We start from the raw sequence: 18871 nt of genomic DNA on the forward strand, positions 1-18871 counted from the left end.
GCCCCCCCCCCCCCCCCCCAGACTTAGGCTCTTACTTAAACTCATGACCTTACTTAAACTCACAACTTCAGGGGCCCCTGACTTAAGCTCTTACTTAAAACTCATGACCTCGGCGGGGGGAAAACGCAGGCAAAAACCCCCCCTTTAACTGTAGTCTTGGGCTCTTACTTAATCTCAGGACTTTGGGGGGGAAAACGCAGGCAAAAACCACCCGAAGTCGACTCTGAGGCCTCACATTCTTGATGCACATCTCTTGAGTCTTGAACCATGTGGTGTCTTGATGTCTTGAGGGCACCCAAGCCCGGCAGTCTCACTGCCGCCGAGAAGGCTACACTACTGAACTACGTACGCCATCCACCTTGCATGCAAAGGCATCCATCCGACCAGTGATTCTCGTAGAAGCCTCGCTTTCGTCCGATAGCTGACGCCAACTGAAAGCCCAATGCCAAATCTGTAGAGAAACATCAGTGAACTGTAATAAATAGAAACACAGGTACTCGTCTCATGTTATCTGCGCAAGCTCCAGGGGACGCCGGATCCGGGGTCTCTAGTCCTAGGTACAAGACAAGTCAGTGAACAGATTTCTGAGACCCTTAGACTTAGAAGCTGAAACGGCGGATAGCTTAGCTGTATTCGGACGACCGAAACGTCTCTTGAATAGGCATCTCTACGAAAAACGCCCGCCCTCCTTCGACGAACAGCACGATGCGCAGCGTGCTCGAGAGGTATCAGACCAGGGCGCCAGTTGTTGGTACTAGTGAACTACGTTAGCTTGTGACATGATCCGTGTTGCTGACCTTGGTAGAGACGATGACTTTAACCATGCGCTGGCGATCGCGATGTTGAAGGGCCCCGGCGATGCGGTCGGAAAACCTCGGCACAAATTTGCTGATGAGAGGAGTGGCCAGTTCGCCCTCATCCTCAAACCTGTACTCTGGCCACCCGAACCGCGGGAGTGCGTCGAAGGTGCCGCGTATAAACAGGAAAGGTGGAATCCCAGTCTCCTAGTGGCCAAGCTTCCCGTTCGGTGGCTGACGCTGACTCAACTCGAAACCTATAGAGGAAAATTAGCAGACAAAATAAGTAGAAACACGGGTACTCGGCTCAATGTCCATGCCAACCACAGGTGATGCTGAATCCGGGTCGTCTAGTCCTAGGTGCAAGATAGGTCAGTAAACAACTTCTAGGAACCTTAGATTGCAAAACTGAAACGCTGAATAGCTTAGCTCAGTTCGGACCGAAACGTTTCCTGGCAGAAAGGATGACCTTGACTTGGCGCTGATGGCTGCGACGACGAGGGACTTTGGCGATGCGGTGGGAAAGCCCCGGTATAGACCTGCTGACAAGAGTGGCCAGTTCGCCTTCACCATCAAACCCGTGCTCTGGCTTTCTAAACCGGGGAAGCACATCTCTAGTGTTGCGTTCAAGAGGGAAAGGCGGAATTCCGGTCTACTGTTCATCTCGAATTCAGGTGCTCACATTCGACTCTATCTGGCTATGGTGGTTACGCTGTCTCATTCGATAGCCGACGGTGGCTCAACGCCAATCTGCAGATGAACATCAGCAAATTGTAACAAGTAGAGGCACGGGTACTCAGCTCAATGTCCGCGCCAACCACAGGCAACGCCGAATCCGGTTCTTCTAGCCCTATGCACTAGACGAGTCAGTGAACAATTTCTATGACTCTTAGGCTGTGAAACAGGAACGCCGGACAGCTTAGCTCAGTTCTGACCGAAACGTTTTCTGGCAGAGAGGACGATCTCGACTCGTTGCTGACAGCTGCGACGACGAAAATCTTTGGCGATGCGGTCGGAAAACCTCGGCATGGACTTGCTGACGAAGAGAGCGGCTGGTTCACCCTCATCCTCAAACCCGTACTCTGGCTTTCTAAGGAGCACATCGATGGTGCCGCAGTTAAGTGGAAAGGGCGGAATTCCGGTCTATTGTTCATCTGGTCCTTGGGTGCTCGCGTTCGACTCAATCTGTCCATGGTGGATGCGCTCTCTCGTTCGATTGCCGACGCTGGCTCGAACGCCAAATCCGCAGATGAACACCAGCAAACTTTAACAGGTAGAGACACGGGCACTCGTCTCATGTTATCCGCGCCGACCATAGGTGACGCTGCATCCTGGTCTTCCAGCATTAATGATCGCGGCGAGGGAAGGCCCTTGCGATGTGGTCAGAAAACCCCGGTACAGACTCGCTGGCGAGAAGAGTGGCCAGTTTGCCCTCGTCCTCAAACCCGTACTCTGGCTTTTCGAATCGTGGGGGTGCGTCGTTGGAATCACGGATAAGCGGGAAAGGTGGAAACTCGGCCTCCTGGAGCCAAGCTCTCTCTTTCGGTGGCTGACACCGACTCAACTCCAAACCTTTAGAGGAAAATCAGTGGACTGACACAAGTAAAAATGCGGATACTCGTCTCAATGTCCGTGCCAACCATTGGCGATGCTGAATCCGGGTCGTCTAGTCCTAGGTGCAAGATAGGTCAGTGAACAACTTCTCAGACTCTTGGACTGCAAAACGGAAATGCTGGACAGCTTAGCTCAGTTCTGACCAAAATATTTCCTGGCAGAGAGGACGACCTTGACTTAGGGCTGATGGCTGCGATGGCGAATGACTTTGGCGATGGGGTCGGAAAGCCTCGGTACGGATTTGTTGACGAAGGGAGTGGCCAGTTCGTCTTTGTCTTCAAACTCGTACTCTGGCTTTCTAAACCGGGGGGAGTGCGGCGATGGTGTCACGCTTAAGCGGGAAAGGCAGAATTCCGGTCTACTCTCCATCTCGTACTCGAGCCCTCGCATTCGACTCAATCTGTCTATGGTGGATGCACCCTCTCGTTCGATAGCCGGCGGTGGCTCGACGCCAAATCTGCAGATGAGCATCAGCGAACCGTAACAAGTAGGGGCACGGACACTCGTCTCATGTTATTCGCGCCAACCTCAGGTGACGCCAAATCCAAATCGTCTGGTCCTACGCAAAACAGATCAGTGAACAACTTAAAAGACACTTATATTGCAAAACTGAAACGCCGGATAGCTTAGCTCAGTCCGGGTGCAGACATTTTTCTGGAGAGATATTTCCAGAAAGGCATCCGCCCTGAGCCTCCCTTCTCGAACAGCCTCAAAAACGCTCGAACGCCTCGAGTCTCCTTATGATATCTGCACGACGTGCAGCCTAGCAATCCAGGACGCCAAGTTGCTAGGGACGGTAAACCACGTTAACCTATTGTCGTTATCGACATCGCCCGCGTCGTCGACTTCGGTAGAGAGACAACTTGACCCGGCGCTGAGGATCGCGACGATGAGAGACCCCGCTGAGGCGGCCGGAAAGCCTCGGCACAGACTTGCTTACGAGGGGAGTGGCTAGTTCGCCCTCGTTCTCAAACCTGTGCTCTGGCTTCCCATACTGGGGAAGGACATCGATGGTATCGCGTATAAGCGGGAAAGCAACTCGAAATCTGTAGGGAACATTTAGTGAAACGCGACAAATAGAGAAGCAGGAACTCTGAGGATGACCTTGACTCCGCTGAGGCGGCCGGTAAGCCTCGGCACAGATTCGCTGACGAAGGGAGTGGCTAGTTCACCCTCATCCTCAAACCCATACTCTGGCTCACCAAACCGAGGGAGTGTGTCGATGGTATCGCATTTAAGCGGGGAGAATGGAATCCCGGTCTCCTGTTCACCTCGTGTTCCAATGTTTGTATCAGGCGCGACCTGCCTCACGAACATCCCCTTTCGTTCAATAGCTGACGCTAGCTCAACTCAACTCTAAATCTGTAGAGAAACGTCAGTGTACTGTAGCAAGTAGAACTGCGGGTACTCGTCTCATTCTCTGCGCCAACCACAGGTGACGCTGAATCCAGGTCTTCTCATTCTAGACACAAGGCAGTGACCAATTTCTAGGACGCTTAGAAATTTGACCGCCAGAAGGCTGAGCTCAGTTCGGGCGGTATGTTCTCTGGATATGCATCTCCATAAAACGCATCCACCCTCCCTTCGCGAACAGCTTCAGATGCGCTCGAATGCCTCGGGTCTCCTTACGATATCCGCGCGACGCGCAGCCTGCTCGAGAGGTAGCAAGCCAGGACGCCAGTTGTCGGCGCTAGTGAACCACATTATCGCGTTGTTGCTGGCGACATCGTCCACGTCGTTGACCTTGGGAGAGGGGACAACCTTGACTCCGCGCTGGCGATCACGACGACGAAAAACTCCGCTGAGGCGGTCGGAAATCCTTCGTACGGACTTACTAACGAGGAGAGTGGCTAGTTCGCCCTCATCTTCAGACCCGTACTCTGGCCTTCCAAGCCGAGGGAGTGTTTCGATGACGTCGCGTTTCAGCGGGAAAGGCAGAATCCCGCTCTCGAGAGGCAGGAGGACAACCGACGCGTTGAACGTGATGGTGTACATTGTGCTGTACGGAATATGCGGATGGGGGTTTGGTAGTAAATGCGTGAGGCTGGGTGACAATGGTAGGGTAAGAATGCAAGAAGCAATGAGTTGTTTCTCGTTCTTCATGTCTTATTTATACACAGATCTAACATGTCTCAAAACCGTCGTATGTTGGCTCGAGCTGAAACGAAGCGATGGCTTATTGTGGACGCAACTGCATAAGCTCTAGATCATTCTTACAGTAAAATACAATAACGAATAACAGTAAATCCTTGGTTTATGTCAGAATGTTTCATACTTGCAATCAAAGAAGTATTACGCATTGACAATCACGCCGTTCTTTCATCTTGGTTCGGACTAGACATGAGAATAAGCAGCCATCTACTGTGGCTGCTTCCGACCTCTAACATGATTAGTATTCAAATCAAATATTCACGTTGGTACAGTAAGAGAAAAGGGTCGACCACATGCTAGTATTGACTACTGTGTGAGAGCTAGCAATGTCATAAACACACTTTACTACATATATAGTAGATTCGGAGTGCCAAATGTAAGAGTCGACTCTAATTTCTCTTACGCGTTTTATTTACTTCACTTCGTACTATATAGTCTTATTTGCGTTATATGTACACTCAAACTAAAGAAGAAATAGTATATTACCGGCTCAGATTGTGCATGCAGGGTTTTGTCAAAAATGCACAAGTCGATTGACCCTTGTGTAGCCAATCCGTAACTGCGGGTACTTCTCATAAAATTAAAACATCGGTCTATTCGTAAAATGGAAAACAGAGACAGTTAGTGGAGGAGCAAGACAGAATAACAGAATGGCCGACCTGATCGGCGGACGATTCTTTTATGTAAAATGCAGCACCATAAGTGCTTTATCCTGACGGCTTAGATAACGGGATGTCGGGATGTCACTGTTCTGTGTTCATGTGGTCGCCGCGACCTTGTCTTATCACCGTTCGTGTCCCGCGGTCTTGGTCACTCGGACAAGTCTCTTCCGGATGCATATATATACTGGCTATTGGTGTTCTGGGCTTTCACACAGTACTCTCATCCTCTTGGGCATCTAGAAAATGGCGTCCATCCTTGCCAATGCCCTAGACACTGGTCATCATGTGCCGGGAACGGCTACCAGGGTCCAGCATGCTCCAAAGTCCGGCGCGTCGTTTTCTTCAAACGAGCATCCGCTCGACCCGTTAAGTCCCGACGAGGTCATTAATATTTTTCTTTTTTCGGTGTCTTTGGTCTATGCAAGGGTTACTGATTTTGCCGGAAGATCACTGCAATTTCACTAGAAATCCGGTCACATGCTGCTGGAAAGAATGGCATCAAAGCTCTCAAATTTATCACAAGCAATCTCATTCCTCCACCTAAGCGGGATGTATTGGCATTCCTCGGAGTCCCGCTTACGACAGGAGAGAAACCGGCGGCAGCACCACCCAGGGTTGATAGACGTGCAGGATCGGATGTGAGTCCCTGCTTTTCTATTGCTAGACTCTTCTTATCTTATCAGCTCGGATCTTAGTTTATTGACTTGATCACGGGGTAAGCGCGATTTTGAGACTGACTTGCCACTTTCTCAAATTATTTGTTCTCCAGAGATGCATACAACGTTACCTTGGGCCTAAAGGATGGGAAATGGATAGTAGATACACTAACCAAGTTGCCAAAGGGCACGCAGCCTCAAATTTCAGTTGAAGAGTTAGCTATGGCTGAAGATGTTGTCAAGAAAGATGCACGCGTCATTGCTCTTGTCAAGGAACTCGGTTAGTTCCAAGCTTAAATCATAGCAATCAGCTTATGTTTGGCTGTAGGTCTTGAAACAGAGAATATTGCTTGTGATGGTTGGTCTATTGGTTACGATGAACGCTTCCCCACGAATATGAGAGTCCAGCAAGCGCTCGTATTTGCGCGATTCGGGACTCATGAGAATCTTTACGCACATCCTCTCGTAGGGTTTCCTCTAAAATAATTACCTCAAGAGACTAATTGCTCATAATCCGACCCTAGGACTTTGTTCCAGTCCTTGACTCAAATGCGTGCAAGGTTATCCATATTGACTTCCCTCCACACCGAGATGCCAGTGGCAAATTGTCTGTCTCAAACACACTTCCAAGGCCACTCGAAGAGGACACGTTAACTAACGCCAAGCGTGATCGCATTCCGGTTCCAACGGAGACGTTTGATTTCCTGCCCGACCTCCGCGGGAAGAACTACAAGCCCAGAGATGACATCAAGCCATTACATATCATCCAGCCAGAAGGTGTCAGTTTCACGATGAACGGCCATGAACTCGAATGGCAAAAGTGGAAGATGCATATCTGTATATTTTGCATCTGTTCTCTTGTATCCCTGATCGTTCTAATAATATTTGGGTCGTAGCATTCCACCATCGTGAAGGTATAGTCATCTCTACCGTTACTTATAACGATGAAGGTACTCTTCGTCCCGTATTTTATCGCCTCTCTTTGGCCGAAATGATTGTACCATATGGGGCACCTGAATTTCCTCATCCAAGAAAGTTCGCTTTTGATGCGTAAGTTCCAATCACACTATGTTCTCCTCCACCCTCACCGTGTTTAGCGGAGAATATGGTATGGGTACGATGGCGAACGACCTCTCACTAGGCTGTGATTGTGTCGGAGCAATCCACTATCTTGTAAGTTCAAACGTGTTAGCTAAGAAGCCGCTAACTCACTTTCCTATCTAGCCTGGATGCTATGTCGGGCACAACGGTAGCGCGATTAAGATCAAGAACGCTATTTGCATTCATGAAGAAGACAATGGACTTCTCTGGAAACATACCGATTACCGGCCCGGAGGTCGTTCATTCGCAGCACGCAGTAGACGCCTTGTAGTTAGCATGTGCTGCACCCTGGCCAACTATGGTAAACCATTCAACTCTACGGGATTCTGCAAACGTATAATAACTCGCGGGTAGAATACATCTGGAATTATAGGTTCTACCAAGACGGCACAGTCGAGTTCGAAGTCCGCCTTACTGGGATCCTGCAGGTCTACGTGGGAGCCGACAACGAAGCAAATCCATATGGAACAACCGTTGCAAAGAACATCAACGCGCACTATCATCAACACTTATTCTCTCTTCGTGTTGATCCAATGGTCGATGGTCTCTCAAATAGCATGCTTGAATTAGACGTAGTACCTGCGCCGGGACCCACGGGCTCTGACGAGAACTTCGCAGGCAACGCATTCACGACCGAATCACGCATCCTCAAAACGTCACTTGAGGGTATGCGTGATTATTCGTTCGACCGCGACCGGCGCTGGCGTATCGTAAATCCCAACGTGGCGCCCCACTACTCTACAGGTGCACAGCCCGGGTATGGTATCGCTATGAAGGGCGCTGTACAGACGCTCCTTGCGAAAGAGAAGTCCTGGATACAGAAACGCGCGTTTTTCGGAACGAAGGCGCTCTGGGTCGTCAAGGATAAGGAAGATGCTGATGGCTCGCGTATCTATCCATCAGGGAAGTATGTGCCGCAGACGCGTGAGGAGCCTACAGACTCACTCGGGTCGTGGGCCAAGGAGAATGCGAACATCGATAACGAAGACATAGTGCTGTATCTTACATTGGGTCCGTTGTACTAGCGTGCCATCCTACCGACCTTATGACTAACGAAAGTTTTTCGTTCTATTGTTACAGGTACGAATCATATCCCGCGTCCTGAAGATTGGCCAGTGTACGTCCACTTCTGTCTTTTAATGCGAAATCCGATAACATCGTCTCAAATAAACTAACGCGCCCCTTTTGTTTGATTTATTTGTTTATTTGCGAAAATAGTATGCCCTCGGAGCATCTCAACGTGTACTTCAAACCACAGAACTTCTTCCGGACAAATCCCTCACTTGATATTCCTGCTGCAAATGACCCAAAGAGCTGCGCTGCATTCTCGGAGGGACAGGAGTCCAATTCTAATTGCTGCGCATAGTAAGCGGTAACATACGGAACTTGTATATCAGTCAGTCAAACAATCGTTTTGGCACGCCCTCTGGGGCGCTGTAGTAGTATCCCTAACAAAGATGATATGGATTATGAATTCCATCTAGAGGACCTTGTTGGTCCAGTGCAGTTGCTCCACATGACTAACTAATGACAAACTAACGCTATCTACATCACCAAAACGAACACAAAATTGTATTGGAATATATGGCTAAGACATATTTTTTGTATATTGTGGGTCCTTATATTCGATTATATTGCCTACATGCACCTATATTGCCTTGTCAGACTCTGCACAAAAGTGCGATGTACGACGATAGGTACAAGTCAGACTTCAAAATGAATAAATGCTCGCAACCAATAGCTTAAGAGGCACCATTTTAGTGGGGTTTGACTTGACAATTGTCAATGGACGCACAACTAAAATCCATCAAATGAACGATCAAAGCCAAGGGGAAGGTAACGTTGAGACATACATACAAGCAGCGATGCTTCCCGCATATTCCAGACATATCTGAATCAAGTCTCCAGGATCGGACGAAAGATCGAATGCTGTGAGGGGACACAAGCGAGGATAATAGCACCGAGCTATCAAGCGCCAATGGCACGAGAGGAGCTGGCAGCAGCAATAGGGCTTGGTACCGTACCGTATACGGATACGGGCCGTATAATACGACCTTTATACGGATACGGCTCGTATAATACGGTGCCGTATTTCTGAACCCGAAAACCTATACGGATACGGTACGGCCGTATACGGAACGTATACGCCATATACGGATACAGCGTAGTTGCTACATTTACCAAGGTGTAGCATGAGATGTAAGGGGCTACATCATTGTGATATTACCTCTTTAGTATAGAAATATTGAATTCTACCTATATTATGCCTTAATCTACATGAAATGTATAAAATTTGACTTATTGACATTTTGTTATGTAATTTAGTCTGTGATATTTGTCATAAAGTCGAGTCATGTGATGTACCTATATTATAGTATATATCGGAATATATATCAGATTGCACATACTTTTACAATAATAGTGCTGAATATATTACTAAATGCTAGTATAAGTGTCTGAACATTGAATACTACTTATTAGAGCTTCAGTATTATGTTTAGAGAGAGAGTTTCTTTCATTTAGTAGCCGTATATCGTATACAGGCGTATACGGTCCGTATTATACAGACTATATACGGTTACGGCCCGTAAAATACGTGCCGTATTTTTGAGTCAAATTTTTTATACGGATACGGTACGGCACCGTATACGAAAATGCCGTATCCGTATAATACGGTACGGGACCGAGCCCTAAGCAGCAATAGTGACCTTGGCAAGTTAGATTCGCTCAAGCTCAGCGCGATAGGTGCACGTAAACTCAGTTCCGTCGCACTCACATCAAGGAAAGTAGCGCGGCAGCAGCTACAGCAGCGGGCATCAGAAGCTAAAGTCTACCCTTCCAGAATCCTCGGAGCTTTCAATCGGCCACACGCTGGCTTTCTTCATTGGCACCACCTGCGTCTTCACTCCGCCGTCCTCCGCCGCCGCCACGGTACTGCTTGCACCACTTTCTTCTTCACGAGTTTGCATTTGAGATGCTGCTGCTACTCTGAGACTCGGTTTGACACCCATTATGGCGCACAGCATCTTATACCGTGCACGTATTTGGTTAAAGAGCTTCGGGATATCAATGTCTGCGGAATCAGTCTGCGCAGGGTTCTCCATCGGAAACTGAGTAATCAGGTCTAGCAGAAGCTGCGCATTATGAGATACACGGCTGCACGACAATTGACACCAGGTTAGATCAGATGATTCCATTTAAGTCCCACACACAAGACGGCGAAGGACACATACCCACCTATCTTTACCTTCCTGACGGTGCGAGGCGGCGTCCCAAAACTTTGCGAAGCCCTCATAAAAGCCCAGTTCCTCCCACATCTCGAAGCCCTTCTCTCTTCCCAACTCTCTTCCTTCTATTCGGCCATGAATCTTCCCATGTTCCACGCCGTCCTTGTAGCCCACGTCATAGAATCTAGTGAATTGGCCAATGCGTGAACAATACCAAACTATGAATTGAATTTCATACTGCTGCTCAAGGTCAACCAGGATTTCAAGGTCGACGGTTGTTTCAGCCTGTACTTCAGACATGACAGAGTTTGGTTACCACGGAACAGTCCGAGGCAGATGAGAGTACTAGTGGTAGATGAAAGTTCTATTCAAACACGTAGCACCGGGCAAGGCAGCGGAGATGAAGCCAAATCGATTGTTCAATTTGTTTTGCTGCATTCAGATCAGATGAATAGTGCTGACGTCACTGAGAAGCACGTGCCACAACGACCAACAAGCAAGTGAACTGAATAAACGAATCAAGGACACAATAATGAAATATTTAGGGGTTAATTCAATCAGAAATAGCATGGATTCCATGTGCTGTTTACATTGAATGCGCGAGGGGTATCTACGTATGTGAATAGTACCAAATAATATGACCATCTGAGAGCAATTTAATGGACAGTTAAAAATCAAATCAAATCCTGTCTCCTAAATCTGACATGCGCAATATACGAGTCAGTTCTCGAGGATGCATTAGATAGGCAAACGCCGATTGCACGTACTAAGCTGAGTTCCAATGTCCAAACACGACGGGCCCACAGTTTCACATTGAGCGGATCTTGCCCAGGACGGTTGAGTTCTACTTCAACACCATCCCACCAACATTTGCGCTGGAAAATATAGGAAAAACATGCAGTCAGACGTGCACGAGTCATATGTGTATACTGCTATCTTACCGCAGGTTTCCGCCAGAAAAGAAGCAATTTTTGCGCCGTCGCCATCTGGTTGTAGTCAATGGTGACAGCAGGTTCGCTCTGATAAGGAGGCCCGTTATGGACTATGCCGGTCTTCAATAGGACAAGCGCAATCGATGAGATACAACACCGCGAAGGCTCCAGCGCTCGGAAACCCCACTCATCCTCCCGATCAAAACCACTATTTAAATAAACAATAACATCAGTTATCGCAGTTATTAGCGAGACATTCCATTAGAAGCGAAGTGCGTCAATTTGGTCAGGAGACTGAGAGTATGCTGCAGGATCCGTGTAGAAAAGCGGCGGTACGGTTGTCCGTCTGAATCATCTGACGACGATAGATGCACAGTTCTCCGTAATTGTAAATTCGAATGAGAAGAGACATACCTCATGCACAACATGTCTATCAAGTGCTGTTCTGCCAAGTTGTTCTCTTTATTCACATTCCGCTGCAGAGCGGTGAAGATGTTGCGCTTCTCCAGAAGAACCTGGCCGCATTGGCGCTTTATCTCCAGTAGCGCGTCATTCGCAATGCCCGTCGCATCAGTGGAGGCTTTTCCGTCTTTGGGAGGAATTGAAAAGTACTCGAGCTCCTCTCGCAGGACGATGATTGCCTGCTTGGTGACCAATGGATTTTGAGACAAAGAAGGGCCAAAATCGGATGCCGGAGCGTTCTCGGCAAGATGTTGCTGAGCTGCAAAAAGACCCGGCGTAGTGGCAGTCCCATAAAAAGTGTCCGAGGCATTGCGGAAGAAGTTGAGTACATAGGAGAAACACTTGGGATCAAACTTATTTTTTGGAGAGATTTGGTTCCGTTAGCGCTGGAGAACCCGGATGCAGACGGCAAGAGTGGGACATACGTCGACGGCATAAAGCTCCTCATCTTCCTCGTTTTCTCCGCCATCGGAGAGAGCGACGCTCTGCCTACTCAGGACAAGACCATTTGGAAAGAGGCAGAGCAGGACAGATTCGGGGAGATTCATGATTGTCTCGCGGTCCACGGAGAAGCGCTCTCCACGCAAGTCTAGCTGGAGGCGCGTCAACAGCTGAGGCTGTAGATTTGTATGCGCCGGCTGCTGAGAGACCTGAGTAATAGGCGACGATGACGGTGCTACGGCAGCCATGATTGATAATTAAGAGTTGCTCTACGGTGGACGACGACGATGGCGAGAGGCAAGTGGGCAATACTCATTGTATACACGCGCGGTATTGCTGCATGGTAACGGCGTGATATGTGTGACATACTTGATAAGCGTGACACATCTTACTAATAATCACAAAAAGTAATTTACTCTCACGGTGGTCAAGTGTTAACTTTTGTTACCATGTTGGCTTGTGTGAGGATCTCAGTTGTGTTTCCATTGCAGGGCCAAAGCGGCCGCGAGAATAGTGATCTGCTGGATATAGCCAACGATTTCGTTCCGTTCGGGACGATACGAGCTGACCTTCTCTTTGTGTGCTCCGTGTCCCGCGACTTGCCACATCGCCAGCCTCTGGGGTCGCGTAGCGTGTTCTTTTGCCTTTAGACACTGCCGACGCGGTAACCGCCTCGCTTACCCTGACCCCGTAGAACTTTAACAGCGCGCAGAACCACTCCTATATCACTTGCTTTATTAGTCCTTGCCTGCTTGCGTGGAACCTCTCCGCGATACGTATCCGAGTACGTACGCGCCGAGCGCGCGTGCAACGGATCTTCTGCTTCTCACCGTGTCTGCTTAGTGCTCCTACTGGTGTGTTCTGCTCCCTAGCGCAGTCAGCTTGTGGGTCCTCCTTGCTTTAACTACGCGTATGTGCTCCCGTGTCCCCGTGACTTGAGATCAAACACCCACCTTCGCGAAACAGGCTACCTCACCACTCTCCATCTCTCGTCTCTCCGCGATCAGCCTGATTTGCTCACTCCGCTATCGATTGCCACATTGCGCATCCGCTCTCCGTTCCGCCCCTCTTCCATTTTTCAAAAACTCGCAAGATCCGCTCCAACGCGTTTGGTCATTTCCTTAGCCTTTGCACAAGCGTTTAATCCCCCCCAGTTTATCATCTTATGGCACAGCTGCCGCCTTCGGCAGTCTTTGGCTCCGCTCGTCCCGGGCAGGCAGTCCATGTCCTCCTTCTCATAGAAAACTCGCTCCCCATGCTGGAGCATTGGCCAGACCTCCAGCAGCATATACTCCCAGGCGTCTTGGGCGCCGTGCGCATTGCGAATCCTGGTATCAACGTGAGTAACTCAGCAGCTTGCGCCCGAATGGCGCAATACGTCCGGACACTTCCCGATGTGTCTTCCTCCCTTTCTTTAGGTACAAATATTTTGGGAGACGACGGGGAAAACACAAGACCAACGGCCGGCGTACAAGTCACAGCGCCACTTCAATGATTTTCCAGATATCGACATCGTCGGTCTGCCACAGAACAAGTTGTCCCCGCTCTTTATCCGTCAATCGATCGACGTGCGTTTATCCCTCCTGTCCTACAGCCCGTCTGTATGAACTGAGCCCGTTAATTTTCTCCCCTTCTAGCTGTTTCTGTCAGGTAATGACCCGAAGATGCCCACGACGAGGCATGTATTCGTCGTGGCCATGTCGAATCCCATCGACGAAGCCCCTGGGAAACCTGATATCCCAAATCAGCAGACCCAGGTCAACGACACGAAATGGGATACAGTAGCTACAAAGCTACAGGAGGTAAACGTGTCAGTTCCTATCTTCATCCAGAACTGAACCCCTCAGTGTCACAGAATAATGTCATTCTTCATGTCATCGCCAACCCACTCGTTCGCTTAACGCGCATTTTTGAAGTGTTCCGCAAGACGGTGCGTTATCTATGTTTTAGTGTGCCCCTGTATTGCGCTAATTTAATTTACTCAATTTATTTAATCAAATTCAGATGCGGTTTCAATCACGTCAAGAGGTGATCCCGTGGCAGCCAGTAGACTCCACGCATTGTATTTGCCATCTTTCGGGTTCGGCAAAGCAGTCAGAAAAATACAGTGAATATTTTTGCATTTTTTAAGGTTTTATAGTGTACGTGTTTGCACTAACATTATTCCCTCCGTAGGCCACTCAGCCGAAGAATGGCCAGAGGTCCACCTTCCCTCCGCCAACCCCCCGTCTCCGGCCGCAAACTCGCCCATTGACATGAGCGATGAGGAGATCCCTTCCCCGATTTCAGCTATTGACATGATTAATTCCAACCCAGGCTCGCTCTCTCTCGTCTCCCGCATGCAGGCGCTCCATGGGCTGGCGAGTCGGAGACGCCCATCAGAGCGCAACCGCCGTCCATCTGTGTCTCGCAATGCATTTTTCCGCGAGACTTCCCCAACACCCTCACCGCGTCGAGAGCGGCTCATCAGCTCTAAAAATAACCAGAATAACAATGCCAGTGGGAACGGACTCTGTAATGAGAAAGAAAGACTCCGCCAGCTGTCACTGATCGCCCTCCCAGCTAAGCGTCCGCCGGCAAGTTTCTCGAGTGCGCTTGACCTGCGCGGTCTGACTCAAGATCCGGCGATTCGCAGTCCGGTTGAAGGCTCGTTTACAGGCGGCTTCCTCGGGACTGGAGCCGGAAGCAGCTCAGGCGCGAGTCCACCAATATTGTCTGGTCTGCCGCCACCCTCGCCAGGCTCCGACGCGTCTGGATCGACAATGTCTAGTTCCTTCCACAGTATTTCGTCTCTGACACGGTGCAAGACCGATTTGCCCATTGACAATGCTAGCGAACTCGGACAAATGCAGGCAACTTACACTAATAGCAGACCTGTTCAGCCGTCGCCTTACCTACCGAGAGCTGGGAGTTCATCCGACCTGCCAGCATACCAAACATTACCTGGACCCGCAAGTCCCTCAGTTTCCAGTGTTCCCGATGTCCAGCGTACTCTTCCGGCTCCGTTTTACCAGGCTTCGACTTACGGCCCGTTCCCACAAAGTGCCTACTCTGTGCCTCCCTTGCCTACATTTTCGTCCTTTTCGGCACCTTATCCGGGCTTGGCTCCTGTCCACTCCGAGCCTTCTTCCTACCTCGGAAACATGGACAACATCTCACCAACCGCGCATCTCTCTTCCGTCATAGAGGACGAGTGCGAACCCGAGGTAGTTCCCGCAAGCGCGCCGCCAGACGCCCGCGGACAGGTTCCCTTCGTCTTTGACGATACATATGAGCAACAGAGTATCATGCGCCTCCGTCATGCAATCGATTCGATGCAAGAAGTGACTGGGGCACGTGAACCAGGGCCCAGTATTACTTCTTCCGAGCTTACAAGTGGAAGCTGGAAGGGACATGATACCGCACAAAGCGGATCTTATATCCCAGAGGTGCGTCATTTCTCATGCCGCGTGACGTATAGTACCGTGTGGCTTACAATAAATTATGAGCAGCTTCCCGATACGTTTTATTCCGTGGACCGAGGGCGACTCGAAGAGAGGCAAACCGCATCCTATTTCACTCCCGCAGGTACGCGACTTCTTCTATCCTGCAGTGGAGATGAATTTGATATTAATTACCAACTACCGATTAGCTAAACATTATGTCTGAAAGCTTATGTTATATTTGTTGTGCAATTGTTGTGTTCCTTTCCATTGTCAATCAGTCGGTTCATTTCATCTTAAGCTTTGCTTTGTTTTGCAAATTCACATGCTCCTGTGGAATACCCAATCCTGGACAGTGCATGTTATTGGTTTCGGAATCATGTTCTCACATCGCTTGTCATGTATCTTGCTGTCTTAAATCTCTCAACATTGCTCTCCAAAATGTCATTATAACAGGGTACATAGGATAGATCATAGTCTCTTAGGGGGTATACCAATACAAATTCAACTTTTGCTAAGAAGAGGGATTTAAAATATAATACTATCCTCCTCGGATGCAGTGTCCTTCCTCTTGCGCCCGAAGCGTCTGCCGCCGTAAATATCGGAGTAAAAGGCTCTCAAATTCATAACCACGCTTCCACCAAGGTAGCAGCAGCACAACAGTCCCCCAATGACGAAAAAGGGTGTAGCAATTATCTAGATTCATAAGATTGTTTAGCAAATGAATAACTACTAGGTAGGATGAAATGTGCAGGCATACAAGCACGATACTGCAGATGATAGTGTTAACCACAACCGCAGTGGCTCCGATAACTGTGTTAATACCGCGGGTAATTACAGATACAATGGATCCAATATTGAGTTACCAAGAATCACACAGTTAATTGCATGTGTCTGCTGTGCAATATTGAAAGAAGGTGCCTACCATGTTATATGATGGATAGGAGTAAGTAGATTCACTAATGTTCTCGCGAGATTTTCGCTTGTTGATATAAGTCAGGAGGAAAGGTGGATAACATTTTAGAGAGTGAGGTGTCTGCAACTTATACGCGCCGACAAGATTTCAATCTCCGCTCGAGATACTCCCTTTTTTGGTAGCATCCAGGCAACTCTACCCGTCGTTGTTCTGAATCCATCCAACACCCGACACTTTTCTCGGGGGTACACCACCGACATTAGAACCGTGGTATTCTGGAGAGCGTTCCACTGCCAAGATGCAAGTTGTACGGTCCTCTAAACTAGAGATGTGTTGTTGCCCTTGCTTCCAAAAATGGGAAGTTTTTGAGCAGAGCTTGGGATGTTGCAGGCGCGTCTAAGTTGCAGACACATTGCTCTCCAAAATTATCAACGTTCCCTCCATACTTATATCAACAAGCGAAAGTTGAGAAAACACACATCGAATATAATTACCCTTATCTACTATATAACTTGGTAGGCACTTCCTTTCAACATTATATAGTGTATACATGCAATTACCTGTATAATTGTTCTTAACTCAATAGAGTTCTATCATGTCTATCCTTGTCTGCAGAACCAATACAATTATCAGTGTTGTTGCAACTGTAATTGAGAATGTTATCCCTGCCATTGCTAGTATATGTCTTTACATATCCTCCTACCTAGTGATTGTTCACTTACTAAGGTTCTTATGAATTTAGATAATAGTAACTGTTCTTGTTGTTATGTTATTGGAGGCATATTATGTTGCTTCTGTATTGGTGGAAGCACGCTTATGCATGCATAGTGCAGGATCTTATGCAAATAGGTATGGTGGCAGGTACTAGGAGTATACAAAATACTATTGAATTTAAATTACTCTCCTTAAAAATCTAGAGTAGTATTACAATATGCTCAATTGTGCTTATACCCTTCAACTTAAAATTATTTTTTGCATGGCTGAGAGGATCAAATACTGGTTAAATGAACCTTGCAATTGTAACATAACTTAAATCAGGCAAAGTATTTGTCCATTCTAACTGAAGTTCTACTCTGCTTTATAAACTCACATGCATTATAAAATAACTAAATTCTGAACAGGATGGATCGACATTTTCAAATCGCTTATTGTTGTGCCTTTCTGCCTTTACTGTCTTGACATTGCTCTTCAAAAAAATCATTACAGCAGGGGTACATAGGGTAATTGGTCCCTAAACGGGTATACAAATGCAAATACAACATGTGTTAAAAAGGGGAATTCAAATTCAATACATTCCTCCTCCTCCAGTTGCAGCGCCCCTCCTGGAGCGCCCGAAGCCCCTTCCGCCGTACCTACTACCATAACCGCCTCTTCTGGATCGTGAGCGCCCACCAAAGCAGCGGCAGCACAGAATGTCCTCGATGACGTAAAAGATGGTAACAATAACCTGAATTCACATGAGATGTTCAGTAAATGAGTTACTACTGAGAAAGGTGAAATGAAGACATACACCGACGATGGCAGAGATAATAGTCTCGATTACAGCTGCGATAGCACTGATAATCGCGATGAGTCCGCGGCCAATTGCAGATACGATAGAACCCTATTAAGTTAATAACGATTAAGCAATTTATCGCATGTGTTTAATATCGAAAGAAAGACACTTACCATGTTACTTGGTGAGTCGAATATGGAGATTTGATATATGCAAGTAAAGCCTTTACTCGATGGTTGTGAGTGTGATAGGTTAGCTGATAGCTTTCTGTTCAATACACAGTCGTGCAGCCAAAGCGGCCCTTATAAGCATGGAAAGACCGATGACGTATGAGTGTGCACCGTGACGCCATGGACCAACTATATTACATAATGTAATTAAGTAACCCCACAGTCTGCACCTACAACACGTCATGCATCAGCTCCAGCCCTTCCAGTCCTCGACTCCGACTCCGACGTATTCAAAAAGACGAGCTTATTTCCTTGCCGTACCCATATTACTGGATAAATTGAGTTGACCCTCTACAATGGATCGAGGAGCCATCGGCCTTTCCGATCATCAATGCACATGAGAATCTGTGTGGGGCAGAATCATCAGGATCATTGAGAAGCTTATCCCAGTGTTACACTACCTTAATACTTACAGCATCAGAAGCGTGCATCCTACCGATTCCCGATTCCTCACTACTCGTGCACGCCATTGCCAAAATTATCTCTCAGTCGATCCGGGTAACTACTTTACCACAATTTCTCATGCCAGAATGCTGAGTTCCCGTAATGTTGGTTAAGCGAGCGCTGCGGTTACGGCAACGCCGTCATAACTTTCATTTTTTTCTTGCTTCAGTGCATGCTGCCGTTTGAACCTTCGTCCCTCACACTCCGTATATCCTCGAACTTTCTCCGACTGTGACCATTTTCTTCTTTTTTATCTCTCCTTACTTATCCTGATATTAGTGAACGTGAATCTCGGATCATCGTTTTATTTTGTTAGGAATA

The 18871-nt window shown here is 48.0% G+C and overlaps 7 protein-coding genes across 7 annotated transcripts; 3 read left to right on the top strand and 4 right to left on the bottom strand.

The window, feature by feature from the left end:
* Nucleotides 1-306: 306 nt before the first annotated feature.
* FOMMEDRAFT_169817 (uncharacterized protein) lies at nucleotides 307-3366 on the top strand (the record flags this gene model as incomplete). The annotated part of the gene is made up of 11 exons (XM_007268989.1): nucleotides 307-568; nucleotides 628-747; nucleotides 808-1022; nucleotides 1158-1168; nucleotides 1227-1500; nucleotides 1526-1635; nucleotides 1703-2270; nucleotides 2376-2473; nucleotides 2573-2696; nucleotides 2757-2987; nucleotides 3037-3366. Exons 1-11 carry the CDS (start codon nucleotides 505-507, stop codon nucleotides 3364-3366), a joined length of 2145 nt encoding a protein of 714 aa, XP_007269051.1. The 5' UTR covers nucleotides 307-504.
* Nucleotides 3367-3470: 104 nt separating this feature from the next.
* On the bottom strand, nucleotides 3471-4514 carry FOMMEDRAFT_158948 (uncharacterized protein; the record flags this gene model as incomplete). Its single annotated transcript, XM_007268990.1, has 2 exons — nucleotides 3471-3731; nucleotides 4041-4514. 2 exons carry the CDS (start codon nucleotides 4512-4514, stop codon nucleotides 3471-3473), a joined length of 735 nt encoding a protein of 244 aa, XP_007269052.1.
* An 863-nt stretch (nucleotides 4515-5377) lies between these two features.
* Nucleotides 5378-8528, top strand: FOMMEDRAFT_126935 (peroxisomal copper amine oxidase). The gene is made up of 12 exons (XM_007268991.1): nucleotides 5378-5605; nucleotides 5671-5862; nucleotides 5920-5939; nucleotides 5994-6160; nucleotides 6209-6345; nucleotides 6405-6717; nucleotides 6777-6930; nucleotides 6978-7053; nucleotides 7105-7282; nucleotides 7336-7992; nucleotides 8062-8098; nucleotides 8200-8528. The coding sequence occupies exons 1-12, from the start codon at nucleotides 5468-5470 to the stop codon at nucleotides 8345-8347; spliced, it is 2217 nt and encodes a 738-aa protein (XP_007269053.1). The 5' UTR covers nucleotides 5378-5467; the 3' UTR covers nucleotides 8348-8528.
* A 1269-nt stretch (nucleotides 8529-9797) lies between these two features.
* On the bottom strand, nucleotides 9798-10508 carry FOMMEDRAFT_90782 (uncharacterized protein; the record flags this gene model as incomplete). The annotated part of the gene is made up of 2 exons (XM_007268992.1): nucleotides 9798-10137; nucleotides 10219-10508. The coding sequence occupies 2 exons, from the start codon at nucleotides 10506-10508 to the stop codon at nucleotides 9798-9800; spliced, it is 630 nt and encodes a 209-aa protein (XP_007269054.1).
* A 247-nt stretch (nucleotides 10509-10755) lies between these two features.
* Nucleotides 10756-12335, bottom strand: FOMMEDRAFT_111828 (phosphatase activator). The gene is made up of 5 exons (XM_007268993.1): nucleotides 12028-12335; nucleotides 11555-11955; nucleotides 11150-11348; nucleotides 10976-11083; nucleotides 10756-10907 (listed from the first exon to the last, which is right to left on the bottom strand). Exons 1-5 carry the CDS (start codon nucleotides 12289-12291, stop codon nucleotides 10902-10904), a joined length of 978 nt encoding a protein of 325 aa, XP_007269055.1. The 5' UTR covers nucleotides 12292-12335; the 3' UTR covers nucleotides 10756-10901.
* Nucleotides 12336-13227: 892 nt separating this feature from the next.
* On the top strand, nucleotides 13228-15691 carry FOMMEDRAFT_148163 (uncharacterized protein; the record flags this gene model as incomplete). The annotated part of the gene is made up of 8 exons (XM_007268994.1): nucleotides 13228-13382; nucleotides 13462-13611; nucleotides 13681-13845; nucleotides 13899-13973; nucleotides 14048-14150; nucleotides 14219-15471; nucleotides 15535-15610; nucleotides 15636-15691. Exons 1-8 carry the CDS (start codon nucleotides 13299-13301, stop codon nucleotides 15689-15691), a joined length of 1962 nt encoding a protein of 653 aa, XP_007269056.1. The 5' UTR covers nucleotides 13228-13298.
* Nucleotides 15692-17666: 1975 nt separating this feature from the next.
* FOMMEDRAFT_158953 (uncharacterized protein) lies at nucleotides 17667-18576 on the bottom strand (the record flags this gene model as incomplete). Its single annotated transcript, XM_007268995.1, has 5 exons — nucleotides 17667-17828; nucleotides 17892-17984; nucleotides 18050-18143; nucleotides 18402-18451; nucleotides 18520-18576. The coding sequence occupies 5 exons, from the start codon at nucleotides 18574-18576 to the stop codon at nucleotides 17667-17669; spliced, it is 456 nt and encodes a 151-aa protein (XP_007269057.1).
* Nucleotides 18577-18871: the final 295 nt, after the last annotated feature.

This window comes from Fomitiporia mediterranea (assembly GCF_000271605.1).
Source record: "Fomitiporia mediterranea MF3/22 unplaced genomic scaffold FOMMEscaffold_9, whole genome shotgun sequence".
NCBI lineage: Eukaryota > Fungi > Basidiomycota > Agaricomycetes > Hymenochaetales > Hymenochaetaceae > Fomitiporia > Fomitiporia mediterranea.